The sequence below is a fragment of the Piliocolobus tephrosceles genome, chromosome 2 (assembly GCF_002776525.5).
Source record: "Piliocolobus tephrosceles isolate RC106 chromosome 2, ASM277652v3, whole genome shotgun sequence".
NCBI lineage: Eukaryota > Metazoa > Chordata > Mammalia > Primates > Cercopithecidae > Piliocolobus > Piliocolobus tephrosceles.
This window is the reverse complement of record NC_045435.1, coordinates 42,274,718-42,290,540: the sequence shown is the minus strand read 5'-3', so window position 1 is coordinate 42,290,540 and position 15,823 is coordinate 42,274,718. Positions and strand designations below refer to the sequence as shown.

Below are 15,823 nucleotides of genomic sequence, written 5' to 3'. Positions count from 1 at the left end.
TCCAGTGCTTCCCCCTCAATCACGCAGACTGCACTTTGGGGCGATCTCAGAGCTTTTCTTAAATGGTGGGGCCCGTCTCACGTTCTCACCTGGGGACTGAGCTTTAGAAACAGACCCTCGTGGACGCCGCAAGGGACGGGAAGCAAGCGACGAGGGATAGAAAGCAAAGAGGTGGCTGCGGACCGGGGACCTGGCAGCGTGTTTGGGGGCGTGCGCGTCTGGCAGCTCCGGGATCCTGGAGCATCCGCCGCGCAAGTCCGGGCGCCGCGAGGGCGGGGCGGGGCGGGGCCACGGCGGGGCGGGGGCGTGTGACGCACGGCGCGGGCCAATGGGGCGCGCGCCCGGGGCCGAGCCTCCTGCGAGCCTTCGCGGCGCCCGCTGCGTCACGTGAGCCGCTGGGAGTGAGCGCCCAGTGAGCTGCGGGCGGGCTAGTGCTCCGCGGCAGCGACCCGCGGGCCGGCGGGCGAGCGAGCCAGCGCAGGACCCGCGGCTCGGCCCCCGGCCGCGGTCGGACGGAGAGCCGAGCCGCCGCCCCCAGCCCAGCCCGCCCGGCCGCAGGACCGCCGGGGCCTGGCCGCCGGTCGGGCGTGCGCCAAGTTCAGGTGGGAGAGGCGCGGCGGGGCCGGCCGGCCGCGTGGACGCGGCCCCGGGTGATCTGAGGGCTGGCCGGCCTCGGGGCGCGTGGCCGTGCGCCAGCGCAGCTCTCGGAGGCACGGCGCGAGTGCCGGAGGAATGTCGGAGGAGCGGGTGGGCCCCCGCGGAGGTGGGCAGGGGTCGGACTAGCCTGAGGGAGGTGACCCCCCCCCACCGCCCCAGTCGCCCACCAGCACTTTGCTGAGGCCCGCGCCGCCGCCTCGGTGCCTGGCCGGGCGATTCCATGGCGCGCCTTGCGGGCCGGCCCTCCCATATGGTGGGCACCGGCGCGGCCTGGTGAGAGGAGGGGACAAGTGGACGCGCTGGCCAGCCCACGGTTGGGGGGCGGAGGGGCTGGAGACCGAGGGGTTACTGTCGGTCACCGCAGCAGTGTCGGGGGCAAGGGGGGGGCGCGGGACGAAGGCATGGTGCCCAGCGGGCAGCGGTCCAGGATTCTAGAAGGGGTCTGAGCCAGCTCTCTTCATTTCCCACGCACGTTTTCCCGCACCCGCCGGCATCCACGGCGGCTCCACGCGCGAGCACTTCGCGGACAGCCTCCCGTACAGCCACAGCGGCTGCCGCGCACCACGCCCCGCACACGCAGTCACACGACAGGAACTCACACCCCTTCACGCACACCCGCACCATTCACGCGTCTCACTCCACGCTGAGTGCCCGTGCCCTCAGACCGAACATTGCCAAAGCCATGGCCTGGCTGAGGGATGGCGGTGGCGGGGCAGAGAGACCGTCCCCGTCCCATATGGTGGTCCGGGGTTCACTCTTCCCTCTCTGCCTTGGTGTTACTCATGGAACCCCCTCTCATGGAGGGCACAGAGGGGCTGTTTATCCCACGGCCCTCGGAGGTGACAAAATCACCAAATGTCTGAGCGCCTCAAATCTCCTTCCCCCCTCCCCCCCAGGACCAGGTGGCCCCTGAGGAGACCCTGCCGCCCTACAGGTGTGAGGACGCCCAGACTCTGCGACTTTGGGGCCTGCGGGCGGCTCAGGGACCGGGACTCTTATTTTGAAGGACGGCCCCCTTCGCCACCCCCGTGATTTGCACGCTGACCCAATGGCAAGCCCTTGGCCGGCTCTGGGCTTGTTATCAATTACATGTTGTTCCTGCAGCCGCTGTGTCCCCGGGAGGATAAACAGCAGGCCTGGCCGGGCCAGGGGAGGGGGCGGAGTCCGGCGGCCAGCCGGGGACTGTGCCCGGAACAGCGTGTCCCCTCCCCCTGCACGCAGCCTGCGCCTCTGGCTGCCCCACGTGCTGCTGTGTTTTAGGGGCCGAGCCAGCTCCAGCCCTAGAGTGTCCTCTCTTTAATGCCGGTGCCCTGGGCCATTCCAGAGCCCTTTCTGGGTTCTCAGTGCCTGGGTGCCTCCCCCTTGAGACGTTCAGCTCAGCATTAAGACTGTTGCCTGACCTGGGCCACCCCCTCCTAGTCTCCGCCCCCCCCCCCCCCCCCCCCCCCACCTTCCATTCACTCATTCAGCAAATTTTGCTGGGTCCTGTTTTAGACTCTGGGATACAGCATTGGAATGAACAGTCAGGACAGCTGATATTCTGATGGGAAGGTAGACAGAGAGCAAAGTTCACAAACACATTACCAAGATAGTTTCCCACAGTGGAACCTGCAGGAAAGAGCATAATATAGGGTGATGTAACAGGGTGGGCCTGGAGGCCCCCACAGGGGTGACTTCTGAGCCGAGATCTAACTAAGCAGCTCCCACCTGCAGTGCTGGAGGAAGAGCCAGGGCAGTGGCCCCCGGCTGAGGCTGAAGTGAGGTGAGCATACCTGGACTAGGAGAGGGGCAGTTGGTGGTGAGGTCTGCAGAGAGTCCCGAGGGCCCAGGTACTGGGCTGCTGTGAGGAGATAAGGCCACCTGTCCTTGGGAAGCCATTGGAGGGTGTTTCCTTCCAGCCCCCCTACTGTACTTTTTAGACCACTTTATCTGTCAATATCTGTTTATATCTTTAAAAGCTAAGGCCTCCTTTAACCACAATACGATCATCACAGTTAAAAATATTAACAGTAATTACTTAATATGGGATGGCCAGGTAGTGATCACGTTTCAGGGGAGGGCTCTAAGGCCTGCTCTGGGTCCCAGGAGGGCTGGACGCCCCTGATTCCTTAACATCGCAGTAGAAGGGCAGAGGCGGCACGTTTGCCATGCCTGCAGGCTGACACCAATGGCTGGCACTGGCTGAGTGCTGCCAGTGTGCCAGACTGTGAGGGGAGTTCTCACAACACCTGAGGAACCAGGCACTGTTGAAAGCACCTCCATCTCACAGACTGAGACAGACACAGAAAGCCTGTGCACCTGCCCGAGGTCACCCGGCAGGCAAGTTGCAGACTCAGGAATGGAGCCCATGCTTGGAGGATGGGAAAGGGTTGGGGGAGGCCCAGGGTGGAGTGTGGGCTCTGCTCAGCCTTGTGCCCTTCATAGTGTCTGGCACTTTCATTCCTTCCCAGCACCTGATTTGGTGAATAGGTGCATTTTAAAACACATTCCAGGTTTAAATCCTTAGCTGAGTGTTTAAACCAAAAAGCCAAATGTCTTCCTAGTAAAACTGGCCTGGGGTACAGACCTTGCCTTAGTTTCCTGGAGTTCCATGAAGCTTCCTGGATAAGTTGGGAACTGAGGTCAAAGGTCCTGGGGTCCCTGAGCGGGAAGAGACTTAGAGATCTTTGAAGCATGGAACAGATGAGGAAACTGAGGTTTGGGAGGGGAAGCAAGGACTTGCTCAAGGTCATAGCTGATGATGGTATTGGCCATTGGGCAGTGCGGAGTGCCAGGTCCTGAAGGGGTCCTAGAGACAGAGGGGCTGGGTGTAGAGGTGATGCTGGACAGCAGAGAACCTCTGACTTTGGTGCAGAGCGTTCCCCTTCCTCAAGCTTGATAAACACCCAGCCCGCCCTGGTCACTGAGCAGGGACAAAGGTTCACAGAGGTGGCCCTGTCACAGCTGGACACTGTTGACTCTCCTTGGACACCAGACCTAGCATGTTCTTTGGCTTCAGAGGATGCAGCTTTCCCTTCTCTCTGTCAAGGTTCTCTGAGCCCCTCCTGGGCACCAGGGGCCAGTCCAGGCACTGGGGACGCAGCAGAGACATGGAGTGCACTGTCTCAGGGGGAGACAGGCATTAGCTGAGCTTCCCAAGGTGGTGAGTGTCCCAGATGGAGAGAGCAGTGGCAGACAGTGCAGGGGACTCCACTTCCTTATTGGCCAGGATGGGCTGGGGGGTGGTGGTCATCTCCTTTCCCACTAGATGGGTGTGAAGTCCAAGGCAGTTATGCACATGCAGGTGCTTTGGGACCCCAGTGGTTGGCTTCCACGCCATGGATTATCACCAGAGGGGCAGGGCCTTGGCCACCAGGATGCTAAAGTGTCAGGGTGCAGGCGAGAGGGTTGTGTTCAAGCCTGTGCCACTCACAGGGCAGTCAAGGCTCAGCGGGGTTTGAGGACTGGAGAGTGGAGGAGTTTTTCCCCCTTAGATGGGGAAACAGCCGTGTGGGCAGGCACTTCTTGGTCTTTGACTGTTTTGCCTGCGTGCTACACTTGCCCAGTTAAAATGCAGGTGGCCTAGTTAAATTTGAATCTCAGGTGAAATAATTTTTAAATATAAGTGTGTCCTATCCAATATTGGGAACATACTTAAAAGTGGTTTATTTTTTAAATCTGAAATTCGAATTTAACTGTCGGCTTGTATTTTTATTTGCTTGTATTTTTATTTGCGTAATCTGGCAACCCTCTGGAAGCCTCAGCAACATGAGGGTCAGAGGGCAAATGGCTGTTCTACCCCCATTCTGTGACTCAACTGGCGTGACGCTGAGGTCAGGAGTCCTCAGATGTCCAGTGACTCCTATGATGTTGACGGTAGGCTGATTCGGGGTTTTGGCCCTCCTGGGGTCCAGAGAGCCTCCTTGCGCATTCCCTTCTGTCATACTCACCCATACTCAGTTGTTCACAGACACATGTGCTATTTTCCAGGATAATTCTAGAAAATCTGTTTGAAACCAGAAGTGCCCCTGGTTGTGCAATGGGCTTGGAGAGGTCTCTTTTGCAAACAGGTGGTGCAATTTCAGAAAACACTCTTGCAGGCACAGCTCTCCTGGGGGATAGAAGCAGGATCCAGGCATTTGGCAATGGGAGGCTGTGGGCAGGCAGCTGAGGGTGGGGTCAGAGGCCCGAGAGGTGGCAGGTGAGCACTGTCCTGACCAGGCCTCCTGTGTTCCTTCCCTGCAGCTGCCACTGGCACGGCCAGGCCAGCATGGTGGACCACTTACTTCCAGTGGACGAGAACTTCTCGTCGCCAAAATGCCCAGTTGGGTATCTGGGTGATAGGCTGGTTGGCCGGCGGGCATATCACATGCTGCCCTCACCCGTCTCTGAAGATGACAGCGATGCCTCCAGCCCCTGCTCCTGTTCCAGTCCCGACTCTCAAGCCCTCTGCTCCTGCTATGGTGGAGGCCCGGGCACCGAGAGCCAGGACAGCATCTTGGACTTCCTACTGTCCCAGGCCACGCTGGGCAGTGGCGGGGACAGCAGCAGTAGCATTGGGGCCAGCAGTGGCCCCATGGTCTGGGGGCCCTGGCGAAGGGGAGCAACCCCTGTGAAGGGGGAGCATTTCTGCTTCCCCGAGTTTCCTTTGGGTGACCCTGATGACGTCCCACGGCCCTTCCAGCCTACACTGGAGGAGATTGAAGAGTTTCTGGAGGAGAACATGGAGCCGGGAGTCAAGGAGGTCCCCGAGGGCAACAGCAAGGACTTGGATGCCTGCAGCCAGCTCTCAGCTGGGCCACACAGGAGCCACCTTCATCCTGGGTCCAGCGGGAGAGAGCGCTGTTCTCCTCCACCAGGTGGTGCCAGTGCAGGAGGTGTCCAGGGCCCAGGTGGGGGCCCCACGCCCGATGGCCCCATCCCAGTGCTGCTGCAGATCCAGCCCGTGCCTGTGAAGCAGGAATCGGGCACGGGGCCTGCCTCCCCTGGGCAAGCCCCGGAGAATGTCAAGGTTGCCCAGCTCCTGGTCAACATCCAGGGGCAGACCTTCGCGCTCGTGCCCCAGGTGGTGCCCTCCTCCAACTTGAACCTGCCCTCCAAGTTTGTGCGCATTGCCCCTGTGCCCATCGCCGCCAAGCCTGTTGGATCAGGACCCCTGGGGCCTGGCCCTGCCGGTCTCCTCATGGGCCAGAAGTTCCCCAAGAACCCAGCCGCAGAACTCATCAAAATGCACAAATGTACTTTCCCCGGCTGCAGCAAGATGTACACCAAAAGCAGCCACCTCAAGGCCCACCTGCGCCGGCACACGGGTGAGAAGCCCTTCGCCTGCACCTGGCCAGGCTGCGGCTGGAGGTTAGTATAGTGGGTGACAGGCCTGGGCGGTGAGCACAGCCACTCATGTCTGCTTACTTGGGTGTGCAGCAGGGCAATTTTCCACCATTAACAGAAGGCGGATGAGGAAGGGGAGGGAGGGGCAGGCGAGTGCAGGCCCAGAGCTGGCACAGTTGCCTGGAGGCTTCCTTGGTCCTTCTGGTTCCTGAAGCCAGAAGCCAACTGGTCTCCAGTTTCCTGATGGCCAGGTAAGGCTTTGCTGGCCTGTGCTGCCTGCTGGGTCTCCCCATCCAGTCTGACAAGGGTGGGGATTGAGGGGCAGGTGAGGAAAGATGAGTGCGGTCTAGGGGCCAGACAGCGGCTCGCTTTGGGCCCACAGCCCCACAGGGTAAGTACCACCATCCCAACTTACATCATAGGACACCAGGGCTCCGACTGGCCAGGTACTTGCCCAAGGTCACTCTGCGTTGTGAATGGAATTTGAACCTGGGGGTTGGATTTGAGAGGTCACATCCTGAAAATGCTGCTTCCAACCAGTGGGACTAGCTTCATCCACCAATGTCTCTAGACATGTGGGCTGGGCCTAGCCCGTGCTTCCTCTCTGGGGACATGGAAGCGTGTTTGGGAGGCTGCAAAGGCCAACCGAGAGGGAGGCTAGGCCAGCTGGCAGTGCTGTCACAGGTGGCAGAACCCAGGCTGTCTGATCTGCACGGCAGTGGGGAAATCAGGCCTCAAATGATAACTGGCAGTGTCCCAACCATGGTTACCCAGCACCCTTCCCTGAGCACTGGGTGCTGCTCAACCTCCTTGGGAGGGGTGTCCACCTTTTCCTGAAATGTAGGCTGCTTGCCAAGAGCTCATGTGCTCCGAGGTGCCAGAGCCAGCCCTCTGCATTTCCAGATGCTCATCCCAAAGGAATCTCTGTCCTGCCTTGGGGGCGCTGTATGCTGTTGGCGCATTCCCCATCTTTGCTGCTGTGCTGCTGCTGTGTGTGTGAGATGGGGCATGCTCATCTCTGTACCTGGGGATGTATACGGGCCTGGGCCTCGCCAGCGGGTGTGTGGCTGTGTGTATGTATGTCCACATGTGTATGCATCTTGCTTTCTTTGTGTCTGTGCCGTGTGACCATATGTGTTTGCACACATACACGTCTTAGGTGTTTGTGCACCATGTGTGACTGCCTGTGTGTGTGTGTTATGTGTGGGTGCAGCACCCAGGGAGCAGTTTGCAGCTTTTGTTTTCTTGACCATACTCTGGTTCTGAGAGCTCTTGAGAGTTGTCTGGGGCAGAGGTCCTGGCCAGTGAGGCTGAGGGAGCTGTGAGTGGAACGTATGTTGTGGCACTGGTGCCGCCTTTCCATCGAGTGCCAATCTGGCCAGAGAAGGGACTTTTCCTGAACAGTGTCTAGGTTTTTGGAGGCCCCTCCTGAGTGAGGACCTCACTCTGTCCTGTCTCCCACCCCACTCAGACAGACCGGAGAGGCTTCTGCGAGAGCCCACCCTGGGGCCTCACAAGGTCTCCATCCTGGAGTCCCCACCTCTCTGAGCTTTGTACCTAGGCCTGCCAAGTGGGTGCAGGGCTGACAGGCTACTTGTGAGAGGACACAGCAGCAGTTACACTGTGTGGGAGGTCAGAGGAGCTGAGAGAAGGGCCAGGAGCACTCTTGATTGAAGCAGGAAACTTGTGCAGAGAAGGCGAGGGCATAGGAGTGTGGGGGCAGTGGTCTTGAGCCTACACCTGGGTCAGCCACCAACTTGCCATGTGCGTTTGGGGTGGTCCCCCTCCGAACCTCAGTTTCCTTTCTGCAGAGTGGAGGGCTAGCCCTTTGCAGCCCACGGCAGGCATGCAGGGCTCCGCAGCGGCCTTCTTGTTTGTACATCACAAGGATACAAACTCATACAAGGCAGTTTCTGAGGAGGAACCCTGAAGGTATTCTCTCCAGCCCCCAAGAGGGCGGTGCCTATTGTGGAGGTGCCCCCTACTCCCAGGGGCCCTGCATGCACCCTCCTCTTGGTGGGGGCAGGCAGGGGCTGCAGAGAGGCAGGGAAGCCTCCCGCCAAGCACCAGTCTGGACTCCCTAGTCAGGCTCAGCTTTCAGCGCCGTCTCCTGGCCATAGTTGACCATCGGCAAGTGGCTCCTCTGGTCGTGGTGAGGCTGGATAGGGTGGTGGGGAGGGCAGGTGTGGTCCTCATCTGAGACCAGCCTTCTTCCTGGATATCTTAGAGCCAGAGAGCTGATAGGCCCCTCAGCCCAGAGTGTATCTTGCTGAGGCAGATCTTAGTTCTCTATACAGTGGCCTCAGGAGGTAATGAGGTACATGAGAGAGTGGGGACTTGTGGAGGGGATTCAGCTGTGGCACATCTGAGCCCTGGCACTGGTCGTGCTGCCCAGGACCCACTTGGCAGGAGAAGGCGTGATGGTTGCCTGGCCCAGTGAGGTCACAGTGGCACTGCCCCCAGGAGCTGTCCCTGCTGCCAGCCATGCCCTGGGCTTCCTGAGGGTTCCTCCAGCTTCCCCCAGGGTCCCCTGGAGTGGGTCTGGCCCTCAGGGGGTAACTTGTGGCAGAGGCGCTGTTCAGCTGGGAGCTGAGGGCACCGGCCTCTAGGGACAGCTGCTTTTCTGAGGATGCGGGGAGTCCTCAGTTGGCTTTTAGGGATCTTGCCTTAGTTTGCTGGAGCTCCATGAAGCTTGGGATCTGCCCTCTCTGCTTGTGTCTCTTAATATGGTGATAGTCTTCAACTGAGAGGGAACCCCTGCAGCTCCTTGCAGCAGTCAGGAGGGAGGATGGACCCCGCTTTGGGATAGCTGGGTCTGGACAGGACTGGAGGAGTAACGATGATGATGGTGAGATGGCATATTTACTGACCACTCACTGTATGCTGGGCACTAGTCTTAAGTTTCTCAGAGCTGGAATCCCTTCTATCCACTATTGTAACTTGCATACTTCCTGCCACGGGGAGCTCATTACCTTCTGAGGCCTTTAAGTGTACTTTGCTATGTTTCAGTTTCTATTCAAGCTTCTCATTCTGGCCCATAGACCCACGCAATGTGCTCGCCTGTCTCTTCCCCTTACTGAGTAGGATCCAGCCACGCTGGCCTCCCCACTGTTGCTCAGGCTCCTGCTCCCACGTGGGCATCAGCCTTCTCTGTGCCCTCTCGAATGACCCCTGCCCTTGAGGCTGTAGTGACAGCTTAAGGTTTTCACATTAGCTCATCAGGTCCTTGTAACTGCCTGGTAAAGTGTAGGCCCCAATCTTCATTTCACAGAGAGGGAAACTGAGGCACAGACTGCTCACATCACATGCCTGCAGGGACATAGCTAGTGAGTGTGAATGTGGGTTGCATGCCTAAGCCCAAGCAGAGCCCTGCTCTAGCCGCCCAGCAGTCCCAGCTGGTATCAGAGTCGCGTGTGTGCCTCCACTCTCGTACTAAGAGGTCGGCCCAAAAGGCATTATGCTTCTGGGCTATGGGAAAAGAGCTAACAACCACAATCGAGATAATAACCAGGGCCTCTAATGCATACCTGGCATTGCTCTGAGCAAAATTCACACATATTAACTTATGTAATTCTCAAAATTAGTAGGCATCAGCATATTGTCCCTGTTTCATAGAGGAGATAATTAAAGCACAGAAGAGTTAGGTAAATTCTCCAGTCAGACAGCCAGTAAGCCACAGAGCCAGGAGTTCAACTGAGGCTGTCTGCCCAGACTCAGAGACCTCCCTCTGCACCCCTGTGTTGGGTGCTAACTCTGGTATTGGGGACCTCCACCTCCATCTGCAGCTTAGCCTGGTCTTTGGGGTGGCAGCTGTGCACATTCACCTACTCCCCGTGTGGGAGCTCTCCACTCCCAGGCCTCGTCTCTTCTTCCTAGTGGCCCTGATGAATGGGATGCTCTTCCTGCCCCAGACTGGCTCTGGCCTAGTACCGTGTCCTGTGCTCGGAGAATAAGCGAGGGCCCCTCAGCCCCCTTGTCCCTCTGTGTAATGGACGGTGCCCTCCCTCCACTGCTGAGGTCGGCACCTGCCCAGGTACTCAGCCTCCACTTCCTTCTGCTTTTGGTCCTGAAAGTATTCCCTGTCCCTTCTCTAGTGACATGATTTTGGCACCCTCAACAGGGCTGAGAGCAGGCTTTCCCTGTTCTGATCCAGCCATCTGGGAAGTACTGCTTGCCTGCCTTCCTAGAAGTTTCCTTGCCTCACTCTCAGACATAGGCATCCTTTGTTCCTTGCAGCAGAACGTCCTGTTCCAGAATGGCCAAGCCATTCCATACAGAAAGAATCCCTTCTGCTGCAGTGAATATGAATATGAATAACTGTCATCATCCTGCAGGGTGGGTACCTTTGTCATCCACAGTGGATGTGGGGTGGGGGGACAGAGAAGGGGAGTTGCAGGCTCCTCTTGAGTGTCAGAGCCAAGAGGTGGTAGGCACAGGATTCAAACCTAGGGGTCTGGCTCCCAGCCTGCTCTCATGACCCCTGTGATGAGGCTTTTTCTGACCTCCTTCCCTCTGTAGGCAGAGGCCCCCAGTATGGTTGGGCAGGTTTTGAACTGCACAACTCTAGGGAGCACCATTCCCATTGCAGTTTCTAAGACTGGACCATTTGTGGTGGTGTCTTTCTGGCAGATGAGGGTGTCTCAAGGAAGGGAAGCCTTCACATAGAAGTGCTGTATGCACCAGTCCTGACATTATAGCTGCTCTAGAGAGACACTGGACCCCTGTTTACCCTCTGCCCTACAGCTCAGTGCAAATCATGGTGCTGCCCTGTCTGCAACAGGACCTCACCAGAAGCCAGGCCCAACACTCAACTCCATGCAGGTGATAAGAGCTCATGATTCTTGAATAATTGCCACGTGATAAGCAGGTCTCTAAACTGTTACTGGTTGCCTTGTACAAACCTCATAGTCCTCAGGAATAGGTATTTTGTTCTCTCTGTGTCCGGGTAGAGAAACTGAGGCTCAGGGAGCTTGGTGACTTTCCTAGGTTGCCTGGTTGGTAAGTGGCAGAGCTTACTGCCTACAAGGGCTGCATCTTACCCACCGGGTTCCCATGTCCCCCACTGTAGTCCCCAGGGCTCTCTGTTGGCTGCTGTTTGGGAGAATGTGGCATGCAGGGGTGAGGCAGGGGTCTTCTGAGGACTTGGTTCCCAGGGAAGGTCCTCTCAGGTGCCAGGACCCTGTGGCAGCAGGAAGGGAGTTCAGGTGAGGACAGCATGTTGTCCAGCTTGGTTCTCTCATCTGCCTGTCCTTCCCAGGGTGTCACCATGACCAGAGAGCTGCGTGGCCCCATGTCACCACCTGTGGTCTCTGAGATGAGTCTTGGAAGGTGGGCAGGAATGCCAAAGTCTTCACTGGATGAGTGAAGAAACTGAGGCCCAGAAAGGACCATTCAGGGCACCCAGTGGGGTGGGAACTGTCAAGGCAGGAACCTGAGACTCTGTCCCCTGGGCTATGTGACTTGGCCTCTTTAAACCCTTGCCATGGTCTTGCCAGTCCAATGGGGCTGGCTCATCCTGGCTCCCTGGCCAGTGAGATGCTGGGTGACCCCAGGGCTGCAGTCTGGGAGGCGTGGCACTCTGTGTCTGCAGCCAGCTTTCTGCCTGCCCCTGCCCTGGGCCAGCTTCTCTGCTCAGAAGCTGTGTGCCCAGCTGCAGCTGGGGACAGGTGTCCTGCCCAGGAGCACAGGTGTCGACTTTGACTGTCAGGGCACATTTATCCCATTTCCTCACTGACACAGGGCCTCGTGACACATACCACCCAGCCAGGCCTGTGGAGGAGGCTGGGGGGCTCTGCTGACTGGGAGTTCAGGTCATCTGCCATCGCCAGGGCAGGGGGCTGTGTCAAGACCTTTGCTCCAGCCTCAAGGGCTCTGTCTTGTCAGGGACCCTGGATCAGGTCCTCAGCATCCCGAGCTTCAGTTTCCTCCTCTGACAGGCAGGGCAGTTGGGCTTCACCTAGTGTGGAGATGTGCTGAGAGCACTGCCCTGTGCCTGGTGCCACCACCACTCTGTGATGTGGGTGGGAGTGCCTGTCTCCTCCTGCAGGCTCTCCTGCCACCCCCTGTGCCTTGTCCAGAGCATGTTCTGCTGGGTCCTTCTACTCCTCCACCCACAGGGTCAGGGCACCAGGGTATCACCAGCCCTTACCAATCGCTGGTTGGGAACTGCTGTTCGGGGCATCGCCTCTCGCTGGGTGGCCCTGGTCCACAAAGGGGTGTTGGGCCTGGTGTCCCTGTGTGTGTGTGTGCGTGAGTACATGGGGGCATGAATTTGTGCCTGTGTGTGTGCGCATGAGTGTGTGTGGGCACATATTCATTCGTGTATGTTTGTGTGCCTGTATTTGTCCGTATGTGTGTGCACGCGTGCGCATGCTTTGGGACTGCTCCTTGACAGTGTCTGCCCCCCTGGGGCTGCTTGCTGTGCCCACTCTTGCATTGAAATGCACCTCCTTAGCATGTACCATATACCAGGCATTGGGCTGGTCACGGGAAGACCACAGGGAACCAAACAGACATATCCTTTGTCATGGAGCTGACGGTCTAGGGGGACAGACTGGCAGTCATCAAAAAGTTGAAGATAATTTAAAATCAAAACAACAGCGAGAGTGAGGAGAGAGAGGTGTGTAATGCCATAGGAGCTTAGAATTGGATACAGTCCTGGAGGGATTTCCTGAGGAAGTGACATTCGAACTGAGCTCTAAGGAATGGGTAGGAGAGAGCACAGAGAAGGAGGGAAGAACATTCTAGAAAGAGGGAATAGTATGTGCAAATGGCCTGTGGCAAGAAGGACCAAGGAAAGGTCAATGCAGGTAGAGCAGAGTGGGATAGTGTGTCGTGGGAGGGGTAGGTGGGGTGGGAGGGTCCTGCTGCGAAGCCAGGGGTGGAGAGGGCCTCAAATCCCTGAGATCGGTGACAAGCAGTCCAGGCCCTCGATGCAGCCTGGGCTCTTGACTGTCACATGAATGCCTGCTCCCAGGCCAGTGGGGCCAAGAAAGGGAAATGTCGGGAGCCATCTGAACTCCCAGATGCACTTTGCAGGGTCAATCTTTATTTGGACCTGCCTTAGAGGGCCCAGCTTCCAGCAAAGCTGGTTCCAGGAGTGGGTGGGCTCAAGTCTGAGGACCCCTCTCCCTGTGCTGCACAGGAAGTCTGCTTCCTCCTCCCAGGCCTCAGTTTCCCCTCCAGATGGGATGTCCTATACAGACCTTCACAGATGCCCCTGTGGAGTTCTGGTCCAGCGGGGTAGATGAGGCCAGGGTGGTGAGAGGCAGCCAGCATCAGGGCCTGAGCGACTGAGTGCACCTGTGGTCTCAGAGACTCCTGCACACTGGGTTGGCTGTGGGAGGAAAGCCCTGGGCCCTGGGAGCATTGGGGTCCTTTCCTGTTGGGAGCTTTTACCAGCTGCTCTGGCAGTTCCCAACAGAGAATGCCCACTGTGCCAGCATGAGCCTTTACTGTAGTTCTTTCCATCTTGGAGGGGTAGCAGGGGCAGCTTGGGACAGTGGCTCATGCCTTTAATCCCAGCACTTTGGGAAGCTGAAGTAGCCTTATCGCATGAGCCCAGGAGTTTGAGACCAGCCTGGGCAACATAGGGAGGCCTGGTCTCTAAAAAAAATACAACAGTTATCTGGGTGTGGTGGGCACACCCATAATCCTAGCTACTCTGGAGGCTGAGGAGGATTGATTGAACCCGGGAAGCTGCAGTGAGCCGTGATCGCGCCACTGCACTCCAGCCTGGGTGACTGAGCGAGACCCTATCTCAAAAAAAAGAAAAAAAATAATTGATATTTTGAGAACTGGTATAGCCTTACCGACGCAGATGGGGGACCCTCTTCTAATTCTGTAGAGGCTGCAGGTCTGTGCAGCCACCCTTTGGGTGAGTGCCAGGTGCGCGCCTCGCATCCTCGCATCTTTGTGGGGTCGGGGCAGGCAGGGCCAGGCCTCGCTGACCGCGCCATGTCCCGCAGGTTCTCACGCTCTGACGAGCTGTCGCGGCACAGGCGCTCGCACTCGGGCGTGAAGCCGTACCAGTGTCCTGTGTGCGAGAAGAAGTTCGCGCGGAGCGACCACCTCTCCAAGCACATCAAGGTGCACCGCTTCCCGCGGAGCAGCCGCTCCGTGCGCTCCGTGAACTGAAAGCGCCCAGAACCTGTCCTTCACCCCCGATCCCCACCCCAGCCCCATTTTTTTAAGCAATAATTTATTTGCCTCCTCCAGAGGGACATGACAATGTTACCAGCCCACCTTCTAAAGCCTGGGAGGTGTGAACCCAGGGCCCGCCAACCGCTGCCTTTCTCGGGAGTACTTAGAGCCTCAAACCCGCGCCCCTGGGGGCTGGGCCCCCGGCGCCCGGGGCTGGAGGCAGGCCTTCGTGCCTTCGTGCCTTCGTGCCTTCCCGTGGTGGCCAGGCCTCTGCTGCAACCGCTGGTTGCAGGCAGAGTTTTGGGGACCTGGCCCTTCTCCCACTGGGCTCCCCCGACCTGGGCCAAGGCCAGAACTTTAGTGCTCGGTGAAGATGAAATGTGCAGTTTTGAAATGTTGGGTTCCCAGAGAGAGTCATGCTGGGGGAGAAGGAAGTAGGCCAGAAGTCCAGGGCTGCACTGTGGTGTGAGGGTGGCTTGGCTTTGTCTAAGATGCCTGCTCAGCATGATCACCAGAGGGTGTGGGCAGGGCCCTGGGGGTGGGGTGGGTGTCAGGACCGGGCCGCGGGGGCCTCATGTGGGAGAGAAGTGAAAAGTGTCCCCCACTGGGGGGCTGGCAGTGCATGTGCTTGAGTTAAATGTGCAGGGCAGAAAGAGCCAGAAAAGAAGCGCCTGTACCCAGGGGCTCATCCCCTCCTCCGGTTTCCCAGACAAATCCAGACACCAGCCTCTAGGGTGGCCTTGAGAGGAGAGGGCCAGGCTGTCCTGGGTGTGAGAGAACTAGATAGAGCCTCCCAACCCTGATTTAGAAATGCATTCCTTATTTTGTCTAGAAATTAATAAATGAACTAGCTTGTTTTGACAGGTTTATTTCACATCCTATGAATGTATGTAAATAAACTGTACATAGGTCCATCCACATAAAATATCTTTTAATAACATATCAACATTTGTGTAAATTTGAAATTTAAAAAAAATCTATGAAGCTGGTGTACATATATTACAATTATGTATATTTTCTTTGGTCCTTCATAAAAATATATTTACTTTGCCAATAAAAAGAAAAAGAACTCACAACTTTTGGCATTCACGTGCTGTTTTCCTGTTTTGCCGGGATGTGGAGGTGATTCTGGGGCTGAGAATCACCTGTGTCTCCACCTTCGCAGAGTTCAGGGGATGCTGTTTTGTATTTGGAGGGATAGAAAGGCCCCTTGGGGTCCAGCCCTGGTCCAGCCGTGCAGGGTTCCCACACCTCTCAGCTCCAAGCCAGTTGCCGAGATTCTGCTCATCTCAGCTCCCTGACCGGGAGCTCCGTAAACCCAAATCCAGCCCACATTCCGGCAGCACCTGTGAGAAGCTGCCTCAGGCCTGGCCAGTCCTGCAAGGCTCACCTACTCTGCTATTGGAGACTCTTTCTTGCACTTCCTACCCCCATCCAGTCCACCAAACCTATTACGTACCCCCTATATGCCTGCTGTGCCCTGGCAGAGTATTTACCCTCTTAGGAACGTGACTGTGCCATTTCCTCCTGGCATGGGTAACTATGAAAGTGTTATGGATCCTGAGCAGGCAGAGGTGAGACTCAGGCCAGTATATGCATTTACGCCCCGTCCTCCATCCTCCCTAACTCCCCAGCGTGCCTGGGGTCTTGGCTGTGTGGCTGCACAGTTGAGGTTGGACGCTTCCACATGTCCTATGATGGCCAGAGCGTGGGGGAA

At 57.5% G+C, this 15,823-nt stretch overlaps 1 protein-coding gene across 1 annotated transcript; it reads left to right on the top strand.

Annotated features, from left to right (window-relative positions):
* Positions 1 to 391: 391 nt before the first annotated feature.
* KLF15 (Kruppel like factor 15) lies at positions 392 to 15,182 on the top strand. The gene is made up of 3 exons (XM_023215336.2): positions 392 to 602; positions 4,882 to 5,988; positions 13,932 to 15,182. Exons 2-3 carry the CDS (start codon positions 4,907 to 4,909, stop codon positions 14,098 to 14,100), a joined length of 1,251 nt encoding a protein of 416 aa, XP_023071104.1. The 5' UTR covers positions 392 to 602; positions 4,882 to 4,906; the 3' UTR covers positions 14,101 to 15,182.
* The last annotated feature ends 641 nt before the right edge of the window (positions 15,183 to 15,823 follow it).